At 55.7% G+C, this 11,813-nt stretch overlaps 1 protein-coding gene across 1 annotated transcript; it reads left to right on the plus strand.

Annotated features, from left to right (window-relative positions):
• The first annotated feature begins 312 nt into the window (after positions 1-312).
• PEX6 (peroxisomal biogenesis factor 6) lies at positions 313-11,656 on the plus strand. Its single transcript, XM_032862139.1, has 17 exons — positions 313-1,240; positions 2,747-2,910; positions 3,371-3,454; positions 6,698-6,800; positions 6,885-7,018; positions 7,658-7,769; positions 8,119-8,327; positions 8,766-8,961; positions 9,119-9,195; positions 9,336-9,468; positions 9,550-9,755; positions 9,880-9,941; positions 10,180-10,288; positions 10,591-10,707; positions 10,834-10,911; positions 11,049-11,188; positions 11,370-11,656. Exons 1-17 carry the CDS (start codon positions 359-361, stop codon positions 11,504-11,506), a joined length of 2,943 nt encoding a protein of 980 aa, XP_032718030.1. The 5' UTR covers positions 313-358; the 3' UTR covers positions 11,507-11,656.
• Positions 11,657-11,813: the final 157 nt, after the last annotated feature.

Raw genomic sequence — 11,813 nt, forward strand, 5'->3', positions numbered from 1 at the left:
CCCAGCCCTGGGCCAAGCTGGTCCTGGGCACGCCGACGGTTCGTTGATCATTCAATGAACTGTTAAGTGCAAGGCAGGGCAGTGGGGAGGACGTTACTCCCTTAGCAGGCGCGGAAAACACATCCCTGCAAACACCGTCTCAAAATGTTGACTACTCCGCGGCAGTGAACGCGTTACCGCCACCGAGAAAGCCACCCTTCAATCCGAGCGGCCGCTAAACCTCCACGCGGACGCCAGCCAGGAACCCGCCGCCCCGCCCACTGTCCTCGCACAGCCCTCGACGGAAGCGGAAACGGCGGGCGGCAGTCTGGCCCCGGAAGCCGCTCTCCTTCCCCTTCCTCGTTGGTCTCCTGTCACCATGGCGCTGGCAGTCTTGCGAGTCCTGGAGCCCTTCCCGACCGAGGCACCCCCGTTGGCGGTGCTGCTGCCCCCCGGGGGCCCGTGGCCTGAGGCGGGGCTGGGCCTGGTGCTAGCCCTGCGGCCCGCAGAGGAGAGCCCCGCAGGGCCGGCGCTGTTAGTGGCGGCCCTGGAGGGACCGGGCGCGGAGACCGAGGAGCAGGGTCCAGGGCCCCCGCAGCTACTGGTTAGCCGCGCGCTGCTGCGGCTCCTGGCTCTGGGCTCTGGGGCGTGGGTGCGGGCGCGGCCTGTGCGGCGGCCTCCGGCGCTAGGCTGGGCGCTGCTTGGCACCTCGCCGGGGCCCGGGCCGGGACCGAGAGTCGGGCCGCTGCTGGTGCGGCGCGGAGAGGCCCTGCCAGTGCCCGGACCGCGGGTGCTGGAAACGCGGCCGGCGTTGCAAGGGCTGCTGGGCCCAGGGACGCGGCTAGCTGTGACTGAGCTCCGTGGGCGAGCCAAACTGGGTCAGGAGGCTGGGGACAGCAGCCGACCCCCACCCCCACCCGTGGTGTCCTCCTTCGCGGTTAACTGCACAGTCCGGCGACTCCGGGGAGTTCTGGGAGGGACTGGAGATTCGCTCGGAGTAAGCCGGAGCTGTCTCCGTAGCCTGGGCCTCTTCCAGGGCGAATGGGTATGGGTGACCCGGGCGGGAGAATCTTCGAACACTTCCCAGCCACATTTGGCCAGGGTTCAGGTCCTAGAGCCTCGCTGGGACCTCTCTGAAAGGCTGGGACCCGGCTCTGGACAGCCGGGAGAGCCCCTCGCAGACGGACTGGCCCTCGTGCCTGCCACTCTGGCTTTTAATCTCGGCTGTGATCTCCTGGAAGTGGGAGAGCTCAGAATTCAGGTAGGATACAGGACTGAGGTCAGGAATGCTTCCACTCCTTATTCCCTCTTCCTTATCTAAACTATATTGGAAGAAGAGAGCTGTAGAGTTTAGATCACCTACTTCTTAGATCTTAATGTCTCTTAGTCTTATTTATCTCTGTAATCAAAATATAATCCTCCATGGTGTAGTGACACATGGGAAGGGCTTTCATCTATCCAGGTGAAAGGAAAGAGTCATCCTCAAGTTACCAGGTATATACAGTATATTAATCTGCTTAATCAGTTGTTTGTTGAATTGGTTACAGTGTATCCAGGATTGTACTGAGTAATATAGAGGATGATAACTCATTTCTTTTGCTTATGCTTATCCTTGTCTTCAAATTCCTTCCTTTTCTGCTGGCCTCATCTGTTAAGGTCCTACCATCCTTTCCTTCAAAGCCCATTGAAAGACACCACCTTCTTCTCAAAGCCTTACATGATCTTACCGTATATTTAACATGACTTCTTCCTCCTATAGCGTTTTGTACCTTTCTTAGGGCATTTATTTTCTTTCCCTTTATGATTATGTACTCTGTCTAATACTCAGTTATATATTGTAAATTCCTCGAAGGGGAGGGCTCGATATTCTCTTTAGTGCCTGGTATTTGGTTTTCATATTTTAGTAAATATACCCAAGAGAAATTTTCTTTCTGCCTTTAAGGAGATTACTTCAAGAAGATCATTGTATTTGGGGGGACAAATATAGTTTACTGTTTAATTAGGCACCTAGATGTATGGTTTAAACCTATACTGTCCAATATGGAAGCCGCTAGCCACAGTGTGGCTTTTTAAATTAATTAAAACTAAATAAAATTTAAAACTCGGTTCTTCGGTTGCTTCAGTTACGTGTCAAATACTCAATAGCACATGTAGGTAACATTTCTGTCACTGTAGAAACTTCTGTTAGATAATGCTGGCATAGCCAGTTAGTGCTCTAAGATGTCAAGAAGGATATAAGATATGCATGAATGGGAGTCAGGTGTGGGTTTCCCTTTGAATGGTGGAGAAACGAGCCCTCAGACTGAGGACAGCTCACTGAGGTTCATCTCATTCAGCTGAACCAATCCTTTCAGCTTCAGTGAGATCATATCCTTTTCCCACAGCCTGAATTCAGTGGCCCCACTAATGTCCAATTAATATCGATTCCAGTTGCGGCCTGGTGTCACTCAAAAGGACTTGTGGAAATTAAATGTCTTTACCATTTTCCTGGCTCAGGGTCAACTTAAAGGTATCGCAGAAAGGTTATTCGTACTGGGGAACTTTTTGGAGCTAGAGTCAGAAATCTCTTCCTGGTGGTGCCCATGAGGAGGAGAGGTTTCTGTTTCTAGGGAAGATACAGGAATTCAGTTTGGCTACCTTAGGCCTCCCCTCCCACAGGCCCTGTGGCTGGAGGATGCAAAGAGAAATATTGGCTGCTACAGTTAAGGTGGGGCAGAGCCTGACTCCTTGGAAGAAGGTTGTAAGGTGGTGGTTATTTCTCTGATAGAGGTACTTGGAAGGTTCCAGAACGCCCGAAGACAAAGGAAGCTGTTCAGTGCTGCCTGGGCCTCTGTTTGCCAAAGAGTTGCACATCGAAATTGTGTCCTCTCCACACTACAGCACCAACGGAAATTATGACCGTGTTCTTTACCGGCACTTTCAGACACCCAGGTTAGCTGCTTACCCCCTTTCAGGAGGATAGCATCTCACCCTTGCTCTTCTATCCCATGCCTTAGAATCAGGTCCCACAGAGCCTCTGACTTTACAAAGCCACATTTTTGGCAATACTGTGGCTAGATGCCTCTTCGTGTGGCAGGTGGTCAGTAGAAGAGAAATTGGTACCAGAAGGTGAATCTGGACATTCTAAACTGAGAAACCTCTTTGATTTGAGAGGGCCTGCAAAGAGCCAGGATCCTGCTCTGCCCCTCACTGCTGAGTCCCCCTTTCTAGCCTCTCTGCCATTCCCCCCAGCTCATTCTAGGTCAGACCTGGTGTCCAGACAACTGCTTGGGATCTCTGGGTGGGTGGTAGGCCCCTATGGTCTGCGGGTTGGGAGTAGACATGTGCGGATGCGTCATCCCATGTTCTTGACTCTCGCTGTGAGCTGACCAGGGCCACTGCTGTGTTGCAGGGCAGTCCAGGAAGGGGATGTTCTGTGTGTGCCAACAGTTGGGCAAGTAGAGATCCTGGAAGGAAGCCCAGAGAAACTGCCCAGGTACGCACCTGCCTCTTATCCTACAGCTGGGATTCCTAACCTGGGTGCAAGAGTTCTATAATCACCTCCCCACAAGTGAAATAATTTTTTTATATAAGAAACCGTTGTTGTCATGTACATTTTTAAAAAGATTTTATTCATTTATTTGAGAGAGCACGAGCACAGAGGAGGGGCCGAGGGAGAGGGAGAAGCAGACTTCCCCACTGAGCAAGGAGCCTGATTTGGGGCTCTACCCCAGGACCCTGGGATCATGACCTGAGCTGAAGGCAGACACTTAACTCACTGAGCACCCCCAAGTGCCCCTGTCATGTACATTTTTCTAGAGAAAAGGTACATGCTTTCTTCAGGTTCTCAAATAGACACGGGACTGAAAAAAGATTAAGAACCACTGCCTGCTGCCTTCGGGAGGTTTTTATCCTCAAATAATTGGGTGGTCACAGGTAAAGGAAAGCATTAAGAAGTTTAAGGGCCTAGACCAACATGAGATTCCTTGCTTTTCATTCACAACCACAGGGTCGTTTGGGCCAGGTTTCAGGCCACACCTCCCATATACTCAACATAAGGAGACCCGGGCTTTGATTTCTGCCCTAATTAATGGTGTGTGCCCATGCAGCTTTTCAATCGCATCTCCTAAAATAAGGGAGAGACAGATTGCTGCTGTCGTTGAAAGGCTGCCTCTTTTTCCTTATTCTCAGTAAAGAGTGAGAAATTAAGTATAAGTGACCCAAGCACCCAAAACAAGGAGTCCAACCTTTCTCCCACTGTAGATACTGATCATAGAGGTTCCATGTAAAATGGAAGGCAAAGAATTCAGAGACTGCTTTGGCTTTCTGTGAAGCAGGAGAATGCGTAGCCTGATACCCTAAGACTGGTTTTCTGTAGCCATGAACTAGAAGGAGAACACAACTGATAGACATGCTAATCCAACGTTCACAGGGGATTTCAATGAGGTGGTGCCAGCCAGCCAGAAGGAACTGAGGTGTACAAGTTGGCATGCCCAAGGTCTCTGGCCTAGCAGCCTGGGTCCTCTGCCAGGAGCGATGCCTTGTATGGAGTGTGACTGATTCATTCTTGGTCAACATTCAGAGCTCGGTTTATTCAAAGCTGTGGTACCCATGCGAGGGCCTGGTAGTGCCCTTTGTAACCCCATTTAATGCTCATGGCACCTCTTTGAGCTTTCCCAAGTCTAATCTACAACTGGGGCCTGGTAGAAAATGCCAGGCTGAATGTGTATTAGTTACTTCCTGTTTGTGTCTCCCATCTTAAATATAGCCAATATCTACGAGCTAGCTTTCTGTAGGAAAACTACAGGAGGCCCACCCTTTGTACTTCAAAGGGAAGCAGGCACTGGGCCCTTCTGAGACAGACCAGCAAGCCTCTTCTGTTCCCGGGTCTCTGCTGTTCCAGCCCTGTAGAGACCTGCCTCCCTCCTCTGGGTGCTGAGCCCACAGTTCTTCCCACTGAGCAGGCCCTGGAAAGCAGGATTGGGGTGGGCAGGTGGGTCCAAAGACAGACAGAGATGGGTGCTTTAGCCCTCCTCCCCCAAACCTGGTAAGGGAAGCCTTTGCTGGGGAGTCCTGTGATCCCTGCACTAGAATTCCAGTGGTGGTGCTGTGGCCTCTGCAAGCTCTTCCACGGTTCTGCTCCCCCAGAACAAGCCAGCAGGATCCAGCTCCACTGTCTCCCCTCTGTCTCTTGAGAACACAACCCAGCGTTCCCCAATACCCAGATATGTTCAAGAGGTCTGGTCCTTGTACTTACTGAGATGGTCCTTCTGTCAAGGGAGAAGGGGAGACTTCCCCCTAGCCTTCCACAGTGTTCCTCCTTGGATTCCACTGCTCACCATGTGCACTGTGACTCAGGATTGAGATGCCAGGTTCTAGAACTACCTACTGTTCATTAATACTGAATAACAGGAAGACACAGGCTTCCCTATGTTCCACTTTTTATCATGATATCTGCCTACCCTAATAACTGCCAGAGTTCATAGTACCAATCTAGTACGCTTCTCCCCTCCACCTGGAGTTATTCCCATACACCCCACTTTGCTGCCAGAGTAAGCAGCTTTATGAATGAGACAATGTGAACAAAAGAATTTGTACGGACTGGAGCTTAAAGAGGACCAAGTTAGAGTCTGGGCCAAGTCATTGCCTTTGCCCCTAGGATTAAAGAGGGGAGTCGTTCATCATTTCTTTTCTGGAAGATTCAGTTAGTAACTACTATCTGCTCCCCACTGCACCCTTCTTAGGCTGAGTGGCCCCAACTCACTCTGAGACTAGCCAGTGAATGCACAGCCCTGGTTATGGCTGAGGGGAGCTTTCAAAATTACAGATGCCTGAGCCCTGCCCCAGACCTACTGGCACAAAGTCAAGGTAAGGCTGGGGCCTGCCTGGCTGGCTCAGTCAGTAGAGCATACAACTCTTGAGCTCAGGGTCATAAGTTCAAGCCCCACACTGGGCATTGAGACTACTTTTTTAAAAATTGTGATCTCATTCATACATTTAAAGTGTACCGCTCAGTAGCTTTTACTATATTCGTAAGGTTTTGCAACCAACACCAGTATCTAATTCCAGAACATTTTCATCCCCCCCAAACCCCTTCCCATTAGCAGACCCTACCTACTCCCTCCTTCCCACAGCCCCAGCAAATACCAGTCTGTCGAATGGAATCATACAACATGTTGGAGATGTTGATGTGCCCAAGTTTCACAGATAATTCTAATGTGCAGCCAAAATGGAAAGTCATTAGGTGTCTTTAATAAGGAATCTGCAATTCGATTTTGTGGATTACTGGATAAGAGCCAAGGGCCCCTTCCTGCTGAGGTTTTGGAAGGTTTTGTATGAATTGGCGGGGGGAAGACTGTGTTCTGAAGGCTTTGAAAATGGTCAGATGATCATTTGCTCAGTGCAGCTGTGGCTTCTCCCACTGGAACTGTAGGGGGGGGGCCATTTACCTGGAGAAACACCCCAAGGCTCTCTGATGGTTGTCATGAGGGATATGGGGGACAGCTCTCGCTCCTGCCCTCAAAATGCGCAGGAGCCTGCCAGGGAGATAAGAAGGACCGCTACTTGCTTTCCCTTACCTCCCCTCCCCAGCCCCCTGCTGTGTCTGGGGGCAGTTGTTCGTGCTGCCCTTGAGTTTGTCCCTGCGGTCCACCTCTGTGCTGGAGACAGCCACCTTGTCCTTTTGGGAGGGACGTATGCGGGCTCTGGATCTGCAGTTCATTGGGCTTCTTTTCTGCAGGTGGCGGGAAATGTTTTTTAAAGTGAAGAAAACTGTTGGCGAAACTCCGGATGGGCCGACCGGGGCCTACTTGGCGGACACGGCTCATACCTCCTTGTACCTGGTGAGGCCCTGGGGATGGGACTAGGCCTGGGAAAAGGGACAGAAACAGATTCCAGACACTAAAGCTTCCTCCCACCTTGCATAGGTGGGTTCTACCCTGAGCCCTGTTCCCAGTCTCACTTCAGGAGAATCCACTCCCTGGAACAGCCTGTCGCCTCCGGGCCTGGAGACCTTGGTGACTGAGCTTTGTGCTGCCCTGAAGCCTCGCCTCCAGCCTGGGTGAGTGAGGCTGCAGCCCCAGGGTATGAGAGAAGCCTGCTCGGGACATCTCTGGAGGGGCAGTGGGCTGGACAAGCAGTCCCTAATGCGCTGGCCAGCATAGGGTTGGTGGTCCTCCCTCAGACCAGTATGCCCAGGCCGCTAGCCCACGTCCTTTCTGTAGGCAAATTCCTAGGTTCTTTCCTGGGGGTAACCTCTACCCGCCAGGGTTGGCTGTGGAAGCAGAATCTCCACCGGGGACAGCTGTCTTGGAGATCGCCCTTCCCCGCGGGGAGCCCACTAGCCATGCTGGCCTTCACCAAAGGACACAGCTCCTCATACCACTAGCCTATGTGTAGACACAGACCCTGCCCTCCCTCCTCTCAATATAGTCCAGACCAGACATAGTAGTCAAGGCTTTACTGAAGGCAGCGACGACAAAAGGGAACGGTCCTGGCTGCTGGGTACGCTCCCTGCCCCTGTCAGAGCCCCACAGGTGGCATGGGAACTACAGCCTCACCACGGGGCAGCAACCCTGGAGGAGGAAGGGGTCTACAAGGAGGGAGAGTGCCTGCATTCTCAATCCAAGGGTCCCTCTGTTACTGAGGGCTCTCAGTTTGAGCAGAATAGAAAAGACAAGTGTCTGTTCTCTGGTTGCAGAGGTGCTCTGTTGACAGGAACCAGCAGTGTCCTTCTCCGGGGCCCCCCGGGCAGTGGGAAAACCACAGCTGTCACTGCAGCCTGTAGCCGCCTCGGGCTCCACCTGCTGAAGGTGAGGGTACCTGGAGAGTTGAACCCCAAGTACACCTCCTGGCCCGGAGTTTCCCTCTCCCCTCCCCCTTCTGGCCACCAGCCTAGCCCCAGGACCTGAGCAGGTCAGACATATTCCCATGATTCTCTGCTACTGAAAGATACTTTCAAAAAGGAAGGGGTTTGAAGATTGTGATGGGCAGTCCAGGGACTGAGGTCAGGGTAAAGAAGAGGTACCACTTGGCCAGTGTTACTGCTCCCCCGTCTCCGCCCTCTAAAAAAAGATCTTCTGCCTCTTCTTGTGGCTCCTGTCCCTGCCCTTTCTGCCTCCATCACGCCTGCCCTTTGCTCACAGGCCACCTTGTCCCCAGGTGCCCTGCTCTAGCCTCTGTGCAGACAGCAGTGGGGCTGTGGAGACGAAGCTGCAGGCCACCTTCTCCCGGGCCCGGCGCTGCCGGCCTGCGGTTCTGTTGCTGACAGCCGTGGACCTCCTGGGCCGGGACCGTGACGGGCTAGGGGAGGACACCCGTGTGGTGGCCACGCTGCGTCGCCTCCTCCTCGATGAGGATCCCCTCACCAGGTATTGTGCAGAGCTGGGTCTATAAAGGGTGGGGCCCAGCCCCCCCCACCTCTCTTCAGCCTGTTGTCTTCTCTTCCTCAGTGGCTTATCAGACCTCTAGCCCATTTGGCTGTCCTCCTGGCAGTCCTGAGCTGAGGGGCTTGGGGTATCCAGAGGGAGGGGGATGATGCGGTCCCTAGTATTTCGTGGGGGAGCACCACATTAGAGGAAAAGCCCAGGGTCTCCCCTCAGTGAGCTCCCTGTGTGAGGGGGTGGACACAGGTCTCCCTCTCAGGGTGTGCCCATGGAGCCCCTGCAGGAAGCTTTGGGGTGCTCAGCTCCCTCTCGCAACCCAGCACCCACCCACCTCCCTGCCCCACTGCACCAGCCTCATGACACGACAGCCCTCAGGGGCCACCAGCCATGCTCTGGCCCTCAGCGCCAGCTCTGTGTCTGCAGCCGCCCGCCCCTGCTGGTCGTGGCCACCACGAGCCAGGCCCAGGACCTGCCCGCCGATGTGCAGACGGCGTTTCCTCACGAGCTGGAGGTGCCCGTGTTGTCAGAGGGGCAGCGGCTCAGTGTTCTGCGGGCCCTCACCGCCCACCTTCCCCTGGGCCAAGAGGTGAACCTGACGCAGCTGGCACGGCGGTGTGCGGTGAGTACCCTGAGGAGGCACGCACGCCCGCCCCCCAGTCCCGCTGCCCTGCCCCTGCGGGCTTCGGCGCTGGGCCTCTGTTCCTGCCGTGGGGCTGGCTTCTGAGGGTTCCTGCCTGCTGTGCCCAGCTCCCGTGCCCTCTCCTGTGCTTCCCCAGGGCTTCGTGGTAGGGGATCTCTATGCCCTTTTGACCCACAGCAGCCGGGCAGCCTGCGCCAGGATCAAGAACTCGGGGTGAGGAAACTGGGAGGGAAAGGAGGCAAGAGGAAATATGGAGGAGGAGGGTGGGAGTTGGGGAAGGGGGAGGAGGACCGTGTTGGGGAGGATGCTTCTGGTCAGCTCCTCCAGAGGTCCTCCTGGGTTTCTCTTTGCAGCTTGGCGGGTGGCTTGACTGAGGAGGACGAGGGGGAGCTGTGTGCTGCTGGCTTTCCTCTCCTGGCTGAGGATTTCGGGCAGGCACTGGAGCAGCTGCAGACAGCTCATTCCCAGGCCATTGGAGCCCCCAAGGTAGAGACTCCAGGTCCTCGGGCATAGGACAGGAGTTCTCTCCACTACCCTGCCCCCAACCACACACTTTCCATCTCCTAGATCCCCTCCGTGTCCTGGCATGATGTGGGCGGGCTGCAGGAGGTGAAAAAAGAGATTCTGGAGACCATTCAGCTCCCTCTAGAGCACCCTGAGCTGCTGAGCCTGGGCCTCAGGCGCTCGGGCCTTCTGCTCCATGGTCCGCCTGGCACGGGCAAGACCCTCCTGGCCAAGGCAGTAGCCACCGAATGCTGCCTTACATTCCTCAGGTGGCGACGGGGTGTGGAAGGGGTGGTGGGTGGACTGGGAGCTTCCGGAGGCTGGGGAGCCGGAGGGGGGGTGGCTGGGAGGTCGTGTGTTTACACATCTGACAAGTCTCATCCTCTCTCTCAGCGTGAAGGGGCCTGAGCTCATCAACATGTATGTGGGTCAGAGTGAGGAGAATGTGCGAGAAGGTGAGCGAGGAGGGGCCAGGCTCTTAGCTCTTCCCAAACCCTAATGGCCCTTGTGCCCCCCTGACCCTCCAGCGGCTCCTGGTCTTTGCACCGCCTCATGGTCCTTTCTGCAAGAGGACCTGCCCAGGGTGGCCTAGCACCTAGAGTGACGAATTGTCACTCCTGGCTCCCCTCCTCCATCGCCTGACTTCAGAACCCCCTGAACTTCCCCCTCCTTTGGGTCCCTTTCTCTCCTCAGTGTTTTCCAGGGCCAGGGCCGCAGCTCCATGCATTATCTTCTTCGATGAGCTGGACTCCCTGGCCCCGAGCCGGGGGCGAAGCGGAGACTCTGGAGGTGTGATGGACAGGTGGGGGTCTCAGCCAGATTGGAGTCTGGGGTCTAAGGCGGAGGGACGGGAGACAGGTTGCGGCTGTCTTTATAGAGCCCAGGGCTTGCCAGCCATTCCAGTTCCGAAACAGTATAACAGAGAAAAGGGGGCCGTGGGGTCAGGTGGGGGACACTGAGAACAGGGGGCCTGCGTGGAGGGGGTACACAGGACCCGGCCGTGCCGGTGGCCCCTCGGGAAGGCCTGGCGAGGAGGGGCCCCACAGGCAGGGCAGAGGCTGGGGAAGGGCCAAGGACACTCTGGCTCCATGTTCTCACTCACAGGGTGGTGTCTCAGCTCCTGGCCGAGCTGGATGGGCTCCACAGCACTCAGGATGTGTTTGTGATCGGAGCCACCAACAGACCAGACCTCCTGGACCCTGCCCTTCTGCGGCCCGGGAGGTGCGCACCCTGAACCGCTCACCTCAACCACGCCCACATGGGCCTGGCCCCTGAGCCCCAGCCTGTGCCCCCTCTCCACCCTGGCGCTGGGCTCCCTGACACTCATGCCTGACCGTTTCCCTACAGATTTGACAAGCTGGTGTTTGTGGGAGTGAGCGAGGACCGTGCCTCCCAGCTCCGTGTTCTAAGTGCCATCACACGCAAGTATGCCCCATTAGCGGGAGACTCTGAGGGGCCTTGGGCCTTGGGATGGTTAGGGAATAAAGGCAATGTGCAGAATAAGCTGGTCCGGGATGCCTTTTGACGGACTCAACCATTTCTTTCCTCTGCCGGCACAACAGATTCAAGCTAGAACCTTCTGTGAGCTTGGTGAATGTGCTAGATCGCTGCCCTCCCCAGCTGACGGGGGCAGACCTCTACTCCCTCTGCTCTGATGCCATGACAGCTGCCCTCAAACGCAGGGTCCGGGACCTGGAAGAAGGTGAGCCGTTTGCCAGCCCCAGAGGTTGACCAAAAAGCTAATGGGATCCAGGCCTGCTCCGGGATTTCAGAGGAGGGGCTACTGACATCTGGGGGCTCTGGGCAAGAAGGGGCCCACTCCAAGGCTCTGTCCTCCTCAGACCCAGACCACAGGCTGTTTCCCTCTCACCTCCCCCCACCAGGGCTGGAGGCCGGGAGCTCGGCACTGCTCCTCACCATGGAGGATCTGCTGCAGGCCGCTGTCCGGCTGCAGCCATCAGTCAGCGAGCAGGAACTGCTCAGGTACAAGCGCAGCCAGCGCAAGTTTGCGGCCTGCTAGGAGCCTCCTGCCGTCCGCCCCCCACCCGCAAGGGCCGAAGGTGCTAGGTAACCCCGCAGACTCGGAGATAGCAAAGGGCTCCTTCTCCTCCTGCTGCTGTCGCACCCAAAGGCTGCCTACCTCCAAGCAGACGCCCTCGGAGCCGGAGCCGGAGCCAAGCAGCCCCACAAGCGCTCAAAGAGCATCACCCCCGCCTACCGGTTTGTCCTTCCATGCCAGCTCCAGCTCCAGGACTAAAGACCCCCTGCTCAGGAGGAGGAGCTTGGGCCTGGATGGAGTGCAAAGGTTGGGCCCCAGAGGGAGCCCA

This window comes from Lontra canadensis, unplaced genomic scaffold (genome assembly GCF_010015895.1).
Source record: "Lontra canadensis isolate GAN:19392208 unplaced genomic scaffold, GSC_riverotter_1.0 scaffold23, whole genome shotgun sequence".
Taxonomy (NCBI): Eukaryota; Metazoa; Chordata; class Mammalia; order Carnivora; family Mustelidae; genus Lontra; species Lontra canadensis.